The sequence below is a fragment of the Cydia splendana genome, chromosome 5 (genome assembly GCF_910591565.1).
Source record: "Cydia splendana chromosome 5, ilCydSple1.2, whole genome shotgun sequence".
Taxonomy (NCBI): Eukaryota; Metazoa; Arthropoda; class Insecta; order Lepidoptera; family Tortricidae; genus Cydia; species Cydia splendana.
Window position 1 is genome coordinate 798406 of NC_085964.1, and position 17286 is coordinate 815691.

General features: G+C 38.6%; 2 protein-coding genes and 1 long non-coding RNA gene across 4 annotated transcripts; 2 read left to right on the forward strand and 1 right to left on the reverse strand.

Annotated features, from left to right (window-relative positions):
• Window positions 1–201: 201 nt before the first annotated feature.
• LOC134790410 (dTTP/UTP pyrophosphatase) lies at window positions 202–2567 on the reverse strand. Its single transcript, XM_063761178.1, has 4 exons — window positions 2330–2567; window positions 2012–2253; window positions 1221–1367; window positions 202–742 (listed from the first exon to the last, which is right to left on the reverse strand). Exons 1-4 carry the CDS (start codon window positions 2417–2419, stop codon window positions 604–606), a joined length of 618 nt encoding a protein of 205 aa, XP_063617248.1. The 5' UTR covers window positions 2420–2567; the 3' UTR covers window positions 202–603.
• Window positions 2568–2689: 122 nt separating this feature from the next.
• Window positions 2690–4262, forward strand: LOC134790411 (uncharacterized). The gene is made up of 2 exons (XR_010144184.1): window positions 2690–3138; window positions 3548–4262. It is a non-coding gene; the product is annotated as an uncharacterized LOC134790411 (long non-coding RNA).
• A 4048-nt stretch (window positions 4263–8310) lies between these two features.
• On the forward strand, window positions 8311–17286 carry LOC134790438 (sentrin-specific protease 1-like). 2 transcript variants are annotated; one of them, XM_063761225.1, is made up of 7 exons: window positions 8311–8536; window positions 8729–8823; window positions 8892–9139; window positions 9753–10822; window positions 11157–11343; window positions 15035–15262; window positions 15733–17284. In XM_063761225.1, the coding sequence occupies exons 1-7, from the start codon at window positions 8451–8453 to the stop codon at window positions 15892–15894; spliced, it is 2076 nt and encodes a 691-aa protein (XP_063617295.1). In that variant the 5' UTR covers window positions 8311–8450; the 3' UTR covers window positions 15895–17284. The 2 variants fall into 2 exon arrangements, with proteins under 2 accessions (XP_063617295.1, XP_063617296.1); XM_063761226.1 differs by lacking the exon at window positions 8311–8536 and adding an exon at window positions 8551–8661 and having other exon boundaries at window positions 15733–17286.

The window sequence follows — 17286 nt, forward strand, 5'->3', positions numbered from 1 at the left end:
ATAACTTAGTGTTAAGTGCAAGTTCATACATTTGCTAGTAAACGCAAGTACTTAACAAATGTATGAACTCGCACTAATCACTAATCAAAGTGTAAACAGGGCGCGCTAAGACGCGTAAAGTCGTTTTAACATTTCTAATGCCTTTTGAACACCTCGCATGGATTCGCAGGGATTGGAAAAATATAAAACATCAAGAATTAATCATACTAATTATGTTTATTTATGATCTCTCCACTTATAACATAAAAATAAATAATTACATGAATTGTACAACAACAAAGAAACAGTCAAGTATCAACATTATCACAGCAACAACTAGGTATGCTTTGGAATCAAACAAAGTATGTAAAAAAACCTACCTACCTACTGTTTTGAACAGATTAGTACAAATGCATAAAGTAAGCGGTTACCAAAGCCTGTGGACGCTTGCAACTCCAGGGGTATACTAGCGCGTTGCCGAACCTTCAAAAAGCTATACAGTTTACACATATATTCAAAATGGTGTTAGTTACTCTAATTCTGGACATAAATGTAGGTACGTACTTCCTAAAAACTCGATACTTTATTAATGTACTATCGTCCACAAAAGGTCTAAGAGTAAAGCTATAAGCTCTTATGAATGTCATAAAGCACAGCACAGAGCCTGTAGAGAGGCAAGCCCACTACAGTGAAGTAATCTCCTTCAACCCGCTCTACGAATGTGCCGCCCACACCCTGGATGCCGTAGCCGCCTGCCTTGTCCCTGGTGAGATAAGATAGAACAAGGTAAAGATAACATTCGATCAGGGGTCGGCAAACCGGCATACGGCTCTTTTGAGGTGAGAACTGGTGATTTCTACTGTGGTTAGCTCTTATACAATCACAATAGTTTGCCGACCCCTGGATTAGATAATAGATTATATAACGAAGGATAAGATGGATTGATAAACATAGTAGAATTAACCCCAGAAATCCCGGGAGTTTGAATTTACCTATTTGGTATGGTATTTAAATATTTACTAGATTTTAAGGCTGCATTTTTAAGGAATGTTTATTTATTTATTGAGAGGCTGTTGTGTCCCACTGCTGGGCAAAGGCCTCTTCCCGATCCTGTGCAGTCTCTGGCCATTCCTTTAAAAAGCAGTCTAACTTGTCTCACCATCACCAACATGGTCTGCCTGATCCTCGTTTTGAGCTGTTTTGAGCCGTTTAGGTATATAAAGCCGTATTTGGTAACTTACATAGGTTCACCAGTAGCAATGTACCCGTTGATCTGGTCTTCATTCAGTTTGCCAAATATGACATCAGTCTTTTCGGTGAACTTGACAGTTTCGTTCTTGGCCTTCACCACCACTCCGGTGTATACTGTGTGTCCCCGCCCTGATAATCTGCCATTCAAAAATTGAAGGGATGTTTACAAACACAACATAACTGACTACACTGGTTGACACCTGAAACGATTAACAATGTTCTTAAAAAAGTGTCAACCGCTCTAAGCAGTTATGTTGTTTTTGTAAACATCCCTTCAATTAAATAACAATTACTTGTACCACCAAAATTATGTAAAATACAACCCAACTATGTATTTAAGAGTGACCATATAAGTTATGTCTGCCTGTTTAACCCCTGGAGCGCCCCAGAATTACCGTAGTATGGAACTCCTATACTAGTTACCAGCACACGTGTCTGTTTAGGGCGCTCCACGGGTTAATGATAAAGTACTAAAATACCATACATTTTCTATGCCAGAAGCAAATGAGTGTTCCATACTATTTCCTATGGGCAGTATTTTATAGTTAAATAAAAAAAGACTATCAATTTATACCTTTCACTAAGTCTGAACAGGAATGAATGTCACATCAAATTGATGTCTGCCAGTAAGTTTAATGATAAAGAAAATATCTTGGTTAAGCTATTTTGATGAGCTAAACTAAAAAATAAGGATTTTTTACAAAGTTTTTAATAAAAAGTAAAAACAATGTGTTCAGAAAAAAAATGTGATAATGAAATAATATCCAACAAACCTAACAACCTTGACAACATCTGAAAAGCGTCTGCTTCAGAGGTAGGCTTCCCAAACATCTCTCCATCCAGAGTCACCATAGTATCCGCTCCTATAACTATGTCTGGAGCCTTGCCCTGCCCAATCAGACGGTTCTCAACTTCTAGAACCTTCTGCAGCGCTGTCTCTTCCACAAACTCCGAGAAATTCTTAAAACTTTTAGGATCAAGATTCTCTTCAAATAGAGATGGACACAATCCTACTTTTAACCCCTAAAACAAGTTTCACATATTAAAATTACCATGTCAGTACGTAAACCTAAAATGAAATCTACGAACAACTACTTACAATATTTTCTATCAACTCTTTCCTCCTAGGCGAGCCAGAAGCTAGAATAATATTTTTCTGCTTCATAACATGCATAATTGGTTGCAACATTTTGATAACCTTCGAACCTTATTCGCAGTAACAGAAAGGTCAATAGAATGTGCAGGACGCCTAGTTCTTAAAATTTCTAGAACATTCGGATAGTTTAGTCACAAAAAATAGAGAGCACTTTCAACACAGCACTTTTAATTCTATAATTTTTATAAACTCCAAAATCCACAATCCACATGAGGTTGACATTGACACTGACATTTTTAGGGTGTCTTTCATTATTAACCTCGAACGCGTTTTAAGATTTATTTTATTTTTTTTTTTTTTTATGGCATCGCGCTCCTGGCGCATTCAGCCAGACGAGTAAAGCAGGGAAACGGAATTAAAGGATTACATTATAACGGGTAAGACGGAATTTTGGAAAAGGATCAGGAAAAGGTAAATTATAGGCAGTTAGAGTTTAATGTTATGACGTGAAATAAATGAATACAATGATTTAAATATATATGGAGAAGAATCATTCATATACAGGAGTGTTGTAATAGATGTGGGAAACGGAACTTTAAAATCTGACAGCTGTCTTAATAGTATAGAACGATCATAAAGGTTACATGCAAAGAATATATGGTTAAGATCAGCGGGATCAGCTCCACAAGTACATGCAGAACTGGCCACGCGATTTAGTAATTTGAGGTGTTCCGGTGTACATACGTGACCCAATCTCATTCGAATTAACATACTAGTTGCAGGTTTTGGCAGAGAGATTTTAGCAAACCAAGGTTTGGCAGGAATTGATTTTTGAATGCTTCGATAATGTAACGCAGCAGCACCTGCACCAGATGTCCATAAATTCCTCCATTCCTTTCGTAGGTATAATTTAGGCAGTGCCAACAGGTCTTCAGACACATTCTTAAACGGAAACATGTCCCCACAACTAATGGCATCTCGAGCTAAATCATCCACCCTTTCATTACCTTTAATCCCTCTGTGTCCAGGGATCCAGGCAATGGAAACCGAATACCCTTTAATGTGACATTTTAACAATAGGCTACGGATTTGATAAATAATTGGGTTATTAGATTTAGATTTGAAAGGAAATTTACATATTGCCTGTAGTGAACTTAGGGAATCTGAGAAAATAATTGTTTTTTTGAGATGCATTATAATGATGAACTCTATTGCTTTCAGGATTCCAAAGCACTCACCACTGTACACAGAGGATTCTGGTGGCAACTTTATTTTTTGGTAAATATTAGATTGGGTGTGGAGAACACCAACGCCAACACAACCATTCTCTGACGTCTTAGAAGCATCTGTGTACATATGATGAGCACCCAGGCCATCTGTTCCAATGAATCCCAGGAATTGTTGATTTTGTTCAACATCATTCTTGGAGACTCCAATATCGAGGAGAACTGGAGGAATAAGTGTCAGAGAATCATATTCATATTGGAAAATGGGAAGTGTTGAAGAGCTAACAGTGGGAGCTGATATAGATTTAAGTTTTTGAAAGCTTTTTACTAAACAAGGAGGACTTTTGTGTTTCCAATAGTTGGAAGTAGTTATTTGAAGCACAAGGTTAGACAGGATAATCCAGAGTTGGTGATTAGAGAATTGGGAACAACGGAAAATAAATCTATCACTAAGATATTGGCGTCGTAAATGAAGTGGAGGCTCAACACACTCAACTTGCATGGCATTGATAGGGCTTGAATTCATGGCCCCACAAATCAATCTGAGTGCTTTGGATTGAATACGATCTAGTTTTTGGAAGCCAGCTACATATCCTGGCTCTAACAAAAATGTCCCATAATCTAAAATACTTCTTATCAAGGCATTATACATGAGTTTCATGCAAAAAGGATGTGAACCCCACCAAACTCCTGAAACGCACCTGAGGATATTAATATTTTTTTCACATTTAGAAACTATGTAATCACAATGTGGAAGACCCGTTAATTTATTATCTAAAATAACACCTAGGAATTTGGTTTTATCTTTAATGGAAATGGAGCAGTTATTAAATTGCACATTGATCGGAGGAGGAAACATTTTTCTAGTAAACAAAACTACAACACTTTTATGCACTGAAAGTTCCAGACCATTTGAATCTAACCATAACTTCAATAAGCCCAAAGAAGAAGTGACTGATCTACTGGCTTGTTCAATAGAAAGGTTTGGCGAATATAATAATAAATCATCAGCATATTGCAAGACTCTAACCGTGTCATTTAAGGATGATTCTAAATCAAATGTGTAGATATTATATAGCAAAGGACTTAATACGGATCCTTGGGGAAGACCTCTCCACACTAAACGGGAAATCCTATTGTTGTCATCTATGAGAAGGCTAATGGACCTTTCTGATAAAAGGTTTATTATGAAATTGGTTAACATTACTGGTATAGCTAATTTGTGAAGTTTTGCTTGTAACACTGAGACTAAGACATTATCATAAGCGGCGCTTATGTCAAGAAAAGCAGCTACTATAGACTCATTTCTAGAAAATGACAATCGAATATCTGAAATTAAAATACCCAAGCTATCATAAGTAGACCTACCTTTTCGGAAGCCAAATTGACTATGAGAAAGTAATTGGTTTTTTTCTACAAAATATTCTAGTCTGTTTTTAACTAAATGTTCTGCTACTTTAACAAATACTGAGGAAAGGGCAATTGGACGATAAGAAGAAACATCTGACACTGGTTTGAACGGCTTTAAAATAGGAATAACTATTTGAGATCTCCAAGAATCAGGAATTTTACCAGACTGGATAACAGAATTTATTATATTTAGATAATAAGAAAGAATACCATCACTAGCATTTGCTAAAAAGGAATAAGGAACTCCATCTTCCCCAGGTGAAGTATCTTTTAAACCACTTAATACAGCTTTTAACTCCTCCATTTTAAAAGGCTCATTTAAAGTATTATAATAGCATGAGTCAAATGTAAAGGCAGCAGGGTGAAATACATATTCTTCGGGGACGGAAGGAGGTGCTAATCTATCCATAAACTGTGTAGCAAGGTTAGGAGGAAGGATCTGTCTAGAGGACTCATTGAAAGCATGTCTAAATCTTTTAATATTATTCCATACTATGGATGGTTTTACGCTAGGACTAAGAGACAAACAAAATCGCTTCCAGCCTTCGAACTTTTTCTTTCGCAACAATTTTTTTGTCTCACGAGCAACTTGCATGAATGTCTCAAAATTTTCATTTGTCATAAAATGACAATATTTTCTTTCAGCCTCCTTACGGTTTCTGATAGCTTGTGTGCAATCATCATCCCACCAAGGCGGAGAAGGTATTTTACCTGATGCACTGTTTTTAACCGGAAAAATTTCATCAGCTGCTTCAGTCATTATCTGAGCTAATGCAACTGAACAACTAACTACATTACTATCATCTATGGACGGTAAACACAACAATTTCTCCTCTACACGGGTTTTGAAAAGTTTCCAATCAACATTACTTAAATTATACTTAAGCCTAGGGCTAGGTTTCGGAGATGGCGGAATAGAAGATGGAAATGTAATAATGATAGGGTAGTGATCACTCCCATATGTTGATTCCAGAGTATGCCAAGTGAGAGAAGCCGCAAGATCAACTGAACAAATTGATAAATCAATAGCGCTAATTGACTCTGTTGGAGCTGTTCGACGGGTTGGAGAACCGTTGTTTAAAACACAAAGATTGTGTTGGTCTATGATATGAATGAGGCGATCTCCATTATAATTAGACGATGAACTACCCCAAACCTGGTGATGTGAGTTAAAATCTCCTAAAATTAAAACGGGCCTAGGAAGAGAAGAAATTATTTGTTCAAGCTCAACAAAAATAGATGATGAGGGATGAGGAATATATACAGAAATAATACAGATGTTATTTACAATGGCAGCAACAATTGAAAAATCATCGCTATGGGATGGAAGATGAAAAGGTGAAAATGATATGGAATTCCTGACAAGTAGAGCTACTCCGCCCCATCCGCCAGGAGTGCCAGGTCGCGAAGGACGGTCCTCTCTGAGACATGAATATCCCGTGACTCTAAGAAGAGCCCCAGGCTTGAGCCATGTCTCAGAGAGGGCAAAAACAAATGGTTGAAATTTGTTTAATAAATGAATTAAATCTTGTTTTTTATTTATTACACTTCTGCAGTTCCACTGTATAATTTTGGCCATTATTTTTAATAGTTGAGACAAGTTCTTCAAGCATGGGGGCAACGTGGGACGGTATTCTTACATTAGGCTGAGATAAATGATCAATTAACGCTTGTATTTCCTCAGCTACTGAAACATTATCTTTAGGAGACTCTTGCTGTAGTGCACAGCCATTTTGAGGAGATGGAATGATATATTCTTTAACTAAAGCATTGTGAGCTGCTGCATCATACCCTGTTGTTATAAGTTTTTTAACTGTACGTGGTTTCAAAAAAGTTGTCTTTTTATAACTGTGTGACTGCATGATTGTACCCGGGGCTGGATTATTGACACTGCGATGTACATTTGGCTGAGACTGTGGCTGTTGGGGTGATTGTGTCAGAAGGACATCGGCAAATGATTTTGAAGCAGCTGGATGTAATTTAACAGCCTCACCATAAGAAATACAATTGTTAGCCATAGTTACTTTAATATCCTTCTGTCTCTTGTGTTCCGGGCAAGCCCTGTTCGTGGCGAAATGGAAACCATTGCAAAGGCAGCAAACGGCATCGTCCTCCTCCACTGAACAGGTATGACCGGAATGCAATTGACCACACTTAAAGCACTTGGGTTTAGATCTGCAATTAGTTTTCGTATGACCAAATTTAGTACAGTTGAAGCACTGGATTGTGGGAAAGATATACAGTTCGACAGGCAGTGAGTTGTAGCATGAGAATACCCGTTTTGGTAAAACTTGACCATCAAAAGTTAGGACAACTGTCTCAGAGGGTTGCCACGAAACGGCACCATTAACTGTAACTCTATGATTCAAACGCCGAACTTTAAGCACTTTTCCACACCCAGTGGGCACGGAAATGTTGGACACTATTTCCTCCTCGGACCACTGTGATGGAATACCACGGACTAGGCCCATGCGCGTTACTGTAAATGATGGTATGTATGCTGTTAAATTTTCGTTGTCAAGTTGAGGATTGGTTACAAACAATTTAGCATCGATATGATTTGCAAAAGCCATGGAAATTCTTGTCCTACCAATACGTTTCACGCTGCCATTTATAATATTTTTGAAGCCGTTTTTTACTAAGAACCTACCAAAAGACACCGGGTGCAGAGACGAGTTTGGATCAGTTTGTTTTAATTGAACATGCACCGTAAACGGTGCAACATCAGCTGTTGAAAATAAATTTCTGCCAACTTTTGTTGTTTGAATATCAGAAACTACTTTATTTGTGTCAGTATTTGTTATAGAATGAGCTTGGGTCTTTTGTACAATTTCACACTCGCAAACATATTCCCCACCAGCATTTCGCTTTCTCTTTTTGTTACAATCTTTACACCTCTTATTTTTATATACTTTTCTTTTTAAATCATTTTTATTATTTACAGATGTATCAGTATCCATGCTAGACTCTATTTCAATATTTATACCAACCTGGAGGTTTTCTCCTCCAGGGTCGGGAGGATCATCCTCCCCCATTGTAAAGAATTACAAAAGACTTACCTAATATGAGTGAATGTCACAATATATACAGAAAACAAAAATATTTACATGTAATACTATCTAAAATATATACAAATTACCAATTCCTTGATCTTAAATTGAATTAAATGTACGAGAAACCAAAACACACAACCGCCACGTTTCACGTTTCCCGCGCTTTTTTTTTTCGTTTTAAGATTTGTTGTAATGAGAACTCCTTTGGATAAAAACTGTTCAAGTCATCGTTATAATCGCGTCGCCGATCCTTTAAAAATAGAAAACCGGTTTTTTTATCGTAAATAATCGGTTTTCAACGAAATGTAATTAGCGTCAACGAAACGAATCGGTGGATATCGGTGTCGTTGTGCTTTTCTTTTTGTCGAACGACGTTTTCGCATTTTAAACAGAAATACAACCTACAAATGGTGATGGAAACATAATTTTAATAAGATGAAGTCCGTTGTGGCTTATGTGCGCAATCTTCTAGGTTGGTGTGATGATGACCCAGCCATTAGAACAAGCTTCAAACGAGACAGGTATGACACTTGTTTACAACGTTTTAGTTATGGCGGCAAAGACCGTGAAAACTCGATCTTATTAGCTGATATACGAAGGAAAATATGTACAAAATACCCTTAAGAGTAGCCTCGAGGTTTTGGAAGTAAGTTATCTTCATATGGACGCGAATTGCGCATTGGAAACGGTGTTAACAGCGAGTTCTCTTCCAGGACGGATGACGATGTTTTGTGCGACGAGGCGCCGGCACTTAAGCGACTCAAGCAGCTGAGGAGCACCAATTTCCCCGACATTATGTCTTCTAATGGTGAGATTAAGTTCAGAATATTGTGTTCGCGTCTTACTATTAGTTTCATAACCATGCTGTTGTTTTAGATGCCTGGGAAAAGAAGGAAAAACACGTTCGGTATGTTCCTATACAAGTAGAGAGTGGGCACCCTAGCACATCAACCCCACTGGAGGCGAATCGTTCAGGTGGCCGAGGCCGACCTGTGCCATTGAAGTTAGTGGATGTGACGGGACATGAGCCAGCCACTCCACTGCGGAAGCCTCGGATGCACACCCCATTGCGACCAGTGATGCATGCTGTGGTTGATGATGATGATGACGACGATGAGGAAGAGGTATGCTAATAGTGTATTTAGTCATGGTTAAGTTAGTAGTCATTATTCAAAAAAAAACACCGGTTTGCGGTCCGGGAGTGCTGGCAGAAGTGAACACTCAATGACATTGTAACAGTTTTTCGATCAGGTCACATGTCCGTCTTACAAAGCGTCTTACGCTGTCGCGTGTTTAACATTTTTCCCCATCACAAAAAGTGCACAGCGCCGCTAAAGAAGTTTTCACTTCAAAAATCTTTAAAAAAATGCAACTTATGGTTTGTAAATAAGGTTTATCATTTTGTTTTCAATGCTAAACAAAAGTTTACATGAAAGTAGAGGATAATATTAATTATAATATATGTTCTTATAATGTATTTAAATATATTTTAAGCCTGCTGTGACTAAGTAAGCCAAAAATGCAGTCTTTATCTAACATAACTAATATATCATTGAATATTTTTACTTACACATCTGTGTTATTGTATTCACAATAATAACAAAGTCAATCATTTCATTTTTTTCATCATGTGCACTGCTAGAATGATAACTATTTAGAGCACTGTGTTTGTCTCATTTCTAATCACTTAGTAAAGTTGACATTAGTTTGTAAAATTCACAAATAATATCATTTTAGGTCACATGGGTGGAGAGCAAGCCAGGAAAATCTAAAAAACCTTCAGAAGTGTACATAGATCTGGAAGATGATGACCATGACCCGGAGGAAACTGAGAATGACGTCATATTCGTCAAGAAAGTCTCCGATCCCCAGGGAAAACCCTTCAAATTCTTTGTAACTAAAAACGATAGAAAAGAACCTAAAGATGTACCATACTACAGGATAAATAGAAAATTGAATGATAGACACTCCCTGTCACCTAGAAGTTACACTAAGTTTAAAGCCCCAGCCGGCATCATGAAAACTTATAAGAAAACAGCCATTCCTAAGTGGATGCAACCACAGAAACCCTCGGCCTTCCCACGGAGTAGACTGCTAGACATCAACGGATCAAACATTAGATCAACACTATCGGAAGTATTCAATTTAGACGAGAAGAGAAATTACCAGGAGTTGATTAGAAGAGTAGCAGGAACTACAAAACCAGTTTCATTCTCCAAGCCAATAGATATAGTAAATATAGCTGACGATTCTGCATCGTTCCGGAATACGCAAAGAGCGCAGAGGAAGTCATTAAATGAAATAAGATTAGTTGAAAAAGGCCTTTTAGCGGAGCGAGAGGGTGAAGCATCTAAAGAATATGACCCCATTACAGTGGCATCAATCAACTCCTCAGACTCTGAAGTAGAAGTAGTACCTTCAGAGTCATCAACTTCATCTTCAGTTAGAATCAACCCCATTAACTCATTAAAAGACTCGTACAGAGATAAAGACGTGACCTCGACGGATTGGCTCGCGAAAATAGATTCTAAGTATAGAAAGAAAAGGCAAGAAACTCAAGAGAAGTTAAAAGATGCGCGACGCGAATCTGACATTATTTCTAAGGTTAACTATGAACAGAAGTTAGCACATTTAGAGCATAAGTTGAAATATGAGTTGAGCATACCGGAGAGTCTCATTGAGGAGCCCCAGCCAACTGTGGAGCTTCCGGAGTTGACTCCGGAGCAAGAGAAACTGATTAATAGGGCCATAGGCCCTGGACCGTCGGGTCAGTTGATTATAGAGAAATTCAATTTAAGAATACACAGGTATGGTATTCCTACGAGTTTAAATTATAAAGCATTTAAATTAGCTACGATTTATTCTAAAGATCAAATTGTTTACTAACAGTATTCTACTACTAAGCACAACTAAGCTACCTCTTTTTTAAATTCGGTACATATACGAAATTAAATTGACTTGACTGCGAAATCGGGTCAGTAACAATCAAAAATGAATCCTAGATTTAAAACTTGAATGTTTGTTTGTTACACCTCTCGGAGTTGAGAGTTTCATAAACAGTATGTTTCATCTTTTCAGTACAAAAGAGTCCATTGTATCCCAGTTTAAAATGGTAATAAAAAGTAACATATTGTTATTCAGACGCGACCTGCAAACGCTGAGCGGCCTGAACTGGCTGAACGACGAGGTGATCAACTTCTACATGAACCTCATCATGCAGCGCTGCGAGGAGCGCACGGACCTGCCCAAGACATACGCGGCCAACACCTTCTTCTACCCCAAGCTCATGCAGAGCGGCCAGGCCGGCCTCCGCCGGTGGACCAGGAAGGTGAGATATTCTCTTTTTAATCTCTCTCTGGTTGGTCCCTCATTACTGAGGATCGTGGTCACTGGAACCCCTCAAGTAAACAATCTGTCTCCATCGGTTGCGGTCCAAAGTAGCCCTCACTACTTGATGTAGCTTGGAAGAGGCGGTGGCTTCCTTTATTTGGTCAGACCAACGTGTTGGCGATCGGCCTCGTGTTCTCTTGCCTTCGGTATTGCCAACAATGACCAATTTTTCCAGATTGCTATCCTCTCTTCGCATGATGTGACCGAAATATGACAGTATGCGTTGCAGACATATGGTGGACAGCCGAGTCTTGATGCCAAGTTGTGAGAGAATAGACACATTTGTACGTTTTGCCGTCCACGATATTCGTAGCATTCGCCTCCAGCACCACATTTCGAACGCATCTATTCTCTGCCTCTCTCTTGATCGGATTGTCCACGTCTCTACTCCATAGAGAAAGATAGGCATTATTAAGGCTCTGACTAAGCTAGTTTTGGTCTTATAGCTTATACCCCGATTTTTCCAGATGTTCTGAAGGCGTGTCATCGCGTCTTTCGCCATGGCTATTCTACGCTTGATCTCCGGGACACAGCTTCCTTCATTGTTTATGGTCGATCCCAAATAGATAAAGTTGTCTACGGTGTCAATGCCTTGTATGTTCTGAACATCCGGCAGCATTCCCGTTCGGTCTACTATCATCAATTTGGTTTTTTGCCTGTTCATTGATAAACCGAGTTTTTCGCTTTCTGTCTCCAACCTAAGCAGTATCTCCTTCATGTCAGCATAGGATGTAGCTAGAAGGACAGTATCATCCGCATACCGCAGGTTGCTAATGCGCTTTCCACCCACAGCAAATCCCCTATCCCATTCTTCAAGGGTTTTCCGCATTGCATATTCACCATAGATATTGAAAAGGAGGGGTGACAGAATGCAGCCCTGTCTAACGCCTTTCTTAACAACGAAACACATCCGAGTAGTCCCTGTCTAGTTTGACGAAAGAGCGGTTATTAATGTAACTCTTTTTAATACAGTAACCAAATTCGAAAAAACCAAAATGAATTCGCGACGATTCATAGGAACTTAGACTTACATTCATACATTTGGATTACAATGCGCTTAAGGTCCTCAGACCCCTAACCCAGTGCCGGATTAACCAATAAGCAAAACAAGCACGTGCTTAGGGCACCACGTTCAGGGGGGGGCACCAAAATGCCAGGTTGAAAAAGGTGAACAAATTTTAAAATTAGGGACAGACACATCGTTTTTACCACACGATTTTTTATTAGCTGTCTAAAAGCTAATTTGCAAAAATAATGGTTCCAAATCCAAGCTTTCCTCTTTCGCAGCTGGGCCTTCTGCCTTGCTCACACTTCACATTCACTTGGTCAATTCCAAGCTCTGCTTTCTGGCATCTTTTCTGTATGAAAACAACCTCGCTGAAACCCTTAAATATCGAGCCCTATGCGAAGCTAGGCCGATAGAAAACTGTCCCATCCCTTCTCTGTATGAAATCCTGGACTCGCGCCTGGTTGGAATTAAAAGTAAAAATGTACAACTGTCTATCAAATTGCGTTTTTTATATCGAAAAATTTTCGTTAATCGTCAATCGTCAATAACATTAAGTATAAGATATGGTAAAAGTGACATTCGGGTGGCGACTGCAGTAGCATTACTCTGTTGTAAGGTTACTGCTGCAGCACTGTAAATTTTCGTGATAAAATGATGTGACTGATTTCCATACTAAAAGTAAAAATGTTCAACTGTCTACACTGTTAAAAATTATGTAATTTTACATGCAAAAAATATACGATAAAATAATATAAAAATACAAAAAATATATATAAAAATTTACGAGAATTACGTAAAATGTCATATTTTTCCGTAAATTTCCCAGAATTATTCGGGAATTTTACAGGATTATGTAATTTTTTTGCATGTAAAATTACATAATTGTTAACAGTGTATCAAATTGCGTTTTTATATCGAAAAATTTTCGCGCTCGCTTCGCTCGCGTTTTCAAATGACTTTCTAAGATATGATAAAGGTGACATTCGGGTGGCGACTGCAGCAACATTACTCTGTTGCAACGTAACTGCTGCAGCACTGTCAATTTTCGTGATAAAATGATGTGATGATTTCCATTCTCAGCTGTAATGCGGCAATGAATGTCACTCAACTTACCAAAAAATTCAATGTAATCTCGATGACCCTACGGAGAGGGGGCACCATGGTCTAGAAATGCTTAGGGCATCAAAATATCTTAATCCGGCACTGCCCTAACCCCATGCAAATATACGACTAATAACTTGGTTCAGATTCTATTTTCATTGTGGTGTTATGGAATGTCTTAATGGCAGTAAAAACTTCCCTCACTAACTTAGGCTTCCCTTTACAATTTATATCATTCTTTTTTTTCCATTTTTTGCGTCATCTCATGCACTCTTGTCACGTGCAAATTTTTAATACTGGGTACTTACTCCAAGTTTTATTCGAGGCTGAAAAACCAGCTAGGTAGGCACTAACATGTAACAGAACCTAATCAATTTAACTTGCAATATTGGTCAAGGCATGTAGTCTATCCACTATCCCATACTTATCCACTACTTTATTGCAAAGAGACTTGTACTCAGAATTTATTTTTGTTACGAATATCTATTGTTTGAACTCGGTCAATGTCATAAATGGTGCAGTGAAATCATCCGTCACAGCAGACTAAAGCAACTCATGGCGTCAACTCCTACGAGTCGATTTTATTACGACGGACACTAAAACACTGACACTAATAATACACAATATACGATGGCGCTCTATATCTCATTAGGCCCATCAGATTACTCGAGGCTCGTGCCGCCCAATGTACATTAGGATGTACACTCAGTTTCGATGGGATATCAATATCAACCTTGATTAAAAACAACATAGGTAGATTTTCATTTGCCTCGTAGAATTTTCGAACATATGAAATTTAACCCAATTGAATATACAACTAGATTCTAAGATCCTGGTGTATAATTTTGTATGGTGGGCGGCACGCAATATTACATATGTTACGGCATAAAAATGGATTCTTAGTCATAACATGACTAGTATGAATGTGGAGTTGTGTACGGAGTGAGCATTCTAGGCTTACTTATTCTCTGTCGAAACATGTAATTTTTTTTACAATTTTCGACACAAATACGCGAGTCTCCCGGAAGTTTTCGAATCAGCCACACCTGTTTACGCAGCAGAATGTATAACAAAATCGCGACGCATAAGACACGTCACTTCGTAAACGCTGCGTCAAGTGGCGGCGTTGTTAGCACAGTTTACTTTTATACTTCTTCTTCCTCGCGTTATCCCGGCATTTTGCCACGGCTCATGGGAGCCTGGGGTCCGCTTGACAACTAATCCCAAGAATTGACGCAGGCACTAGTTTTTACGGAAGCGACTGCCATCTGACCTTCCAACCCAGAGGGGAAACTAGGCCTTGTTGGGATTAGCCCGGTTTCATCACGATGTTTTCCTTCACCGAAAAGCTGGTAAATATTAACTGATATTTCGTACATAAGTTTCGAAAAACTTATTGGTACGAGCCGGGGTTTGAACCCGCGACCTCCGGATTGAAAGTCGCACGCTCTTACTGCTAGGCCATCAGCGCTTTTTTTAGTTTAGTTTTATACTTAACTCTTACTATATATCGTTCCAGGTGGACATATTCGCGCACGACCTCATGGTGGTCCCCGTGCACCTCGGCGTGCACTGGTGCATGAGCATGGTGGACTTCCGGACCAACAAGATCCAATACTTGGACAGCATGGGAGGGAAGAACCAGGCGTGCCTCAACGCCCTGCTGCAGTACTTGAAGGACGAACATCAGGATAAGAAGGGACAGCCTTTTGATGATAGTGGGTGGAAACTGGAGTGTTTAAGTAAGGTAAGTTATGTAAAAAAAAGATTTTTTTAATACTACGTCGGTGGCAAACAAGCATACGGCCCGCATAACTCCAGAGGTGTTGCATGTGCGTTGTCGACCCTAAAACACCGCACCCTCGTTGAGCTCTGGCAACCTTACTCATCAGCAGGAACACAACACTATGAATAGGGTCTAGTCTAGTGTTATTTGGCTGCGGTTTTCTGTAAGGTAAATCATTGTTTAATAAACTTTTAAGAGGATTCAGTACCTGACAGTATGGGCAACAGATTCTTACCATGACTGGTCGCTGTACTCCAATATCCCAAATGTTAAAATAAGAAGGGACAACTTTTAAATGATACGGGTTGGGCTATTTAAGGTGAACTAACAGAAAAAAATATCATTATAATTATTAATCAGTTTCAGCTGGCCACTTCCTGAACCCCAGGATTCTGTGAACAGCCAAGCTAATAAAAATCCTATAATTGCAGGACATCCCGCAGCAGATGAACGGCAGCGACTGTGGCATGTTCTCGTGCACATTCGCCGAGTTCTCAGCCCGCAACGCGCCCTACTCCTTCTCGCAACAACACATGCCCTATCTGCGCCGCAAGGCCGCCTTAGAGATCATCACTGGCCGACTACTGCTGTAAAACTACTCATAGAACACTGTAGTTATCATAAATTGGACAGATAGCAAACTAGTGAAGTGCAAATGAAACACTGTTGGAAGACGGCCCTAGAGTTCATTACCGGCCGGCTACTGTTGTAAATCTATAGATTGTAACCATCCATAGTTTATCCATACTGAACAGGAGACTAGTGAAGTGAATAATTAATACCACATCTTAAGGATGAGATGATAACATGCCCTATATCTGCCGCAGGGCAACCTTAAAGATCGTTACTGGATGACTGCTGTTGTAGTCACAGAAGATTGTAGTCATGGCCTATCCGGGCAGCAAACTAGTGAAGGAAATAATTCCACATATCAAGGACGAGAAAATTACAAACATACTTTATCCCTGCCGTACTGGATGGCTACATATGATGCACACTATGGGATAATGCAGTCTATATAGAAAACCAGAGAAAGTGTATTTCCACATTCCTTGTGTGAGGAAATGGAATGAGATAAATGAATAATGGAACCTTACTTACATCAACTTTACGCTCCTATAGTGACTCCATCCATACAGAATACCAATAAAGTGAATGCCCATTGTGGGAATTCATATAGTGTTATTTATTTTCTTTATAATCTTTGTTGGAATAAAGATGTTGCCCAATATAAAAAACCAGTGAACTTACGGTCTAAAATCTTTAGTGAAGTGAATGTACCATTGTTAACTGACTGGCATCTATGGCCTTTATCCGTAAAGTGAAAGTAAAATGAAACGCGTAAGTGAAGTGTTTTTCAGTAAATTCTACTTAGATTTAAAACATTTGCCTGAAGTGTTTGTCAAAGTTTTTTATCAGGAGCACTTTCTGTAGTTAAGCTCCTATAAAAAAAAATATAATTACGATCATTCTTAATAAAACAATTCACCTACATAATTCTCTAATTTTATGTATGATTCTTTCGAAAATATTTCAAGCTACAGAAAATGCTTTGATAGCTAATCTTTCGTCAAAAACGCAAATGTGGTACGTTCTACATTGAACCAGTGAAGTGATTTGACAATAGGTGTGCAGAGGTTCCTAGGGTAGTCTAGGAGCTAAGTAATATGTATTGTATTACAGTAAGTGTAACATCAGCATTTAATTTATTTATGGACTAATCAGTCAATTTCATGTTGTAAACCACATTAAATGTATTGCTGGTTATATTCTTATAAGACAGTTGTTTTTTACTTTTATGCACTCAGACAAACCTATTCTGTTATATTAATTTGAGGGCTAACTAAAACTTCGGAAAATGGTAAATTTAAAACTCAAATCTGTACTAAACTAAAAGCACATAGGTACTCTAGCAGTATTTATTAAGACACCTTGAATTTCAGAAGCATAAGTGTTAAATAAAGTGCTTCTAGTACGGAAAGTAG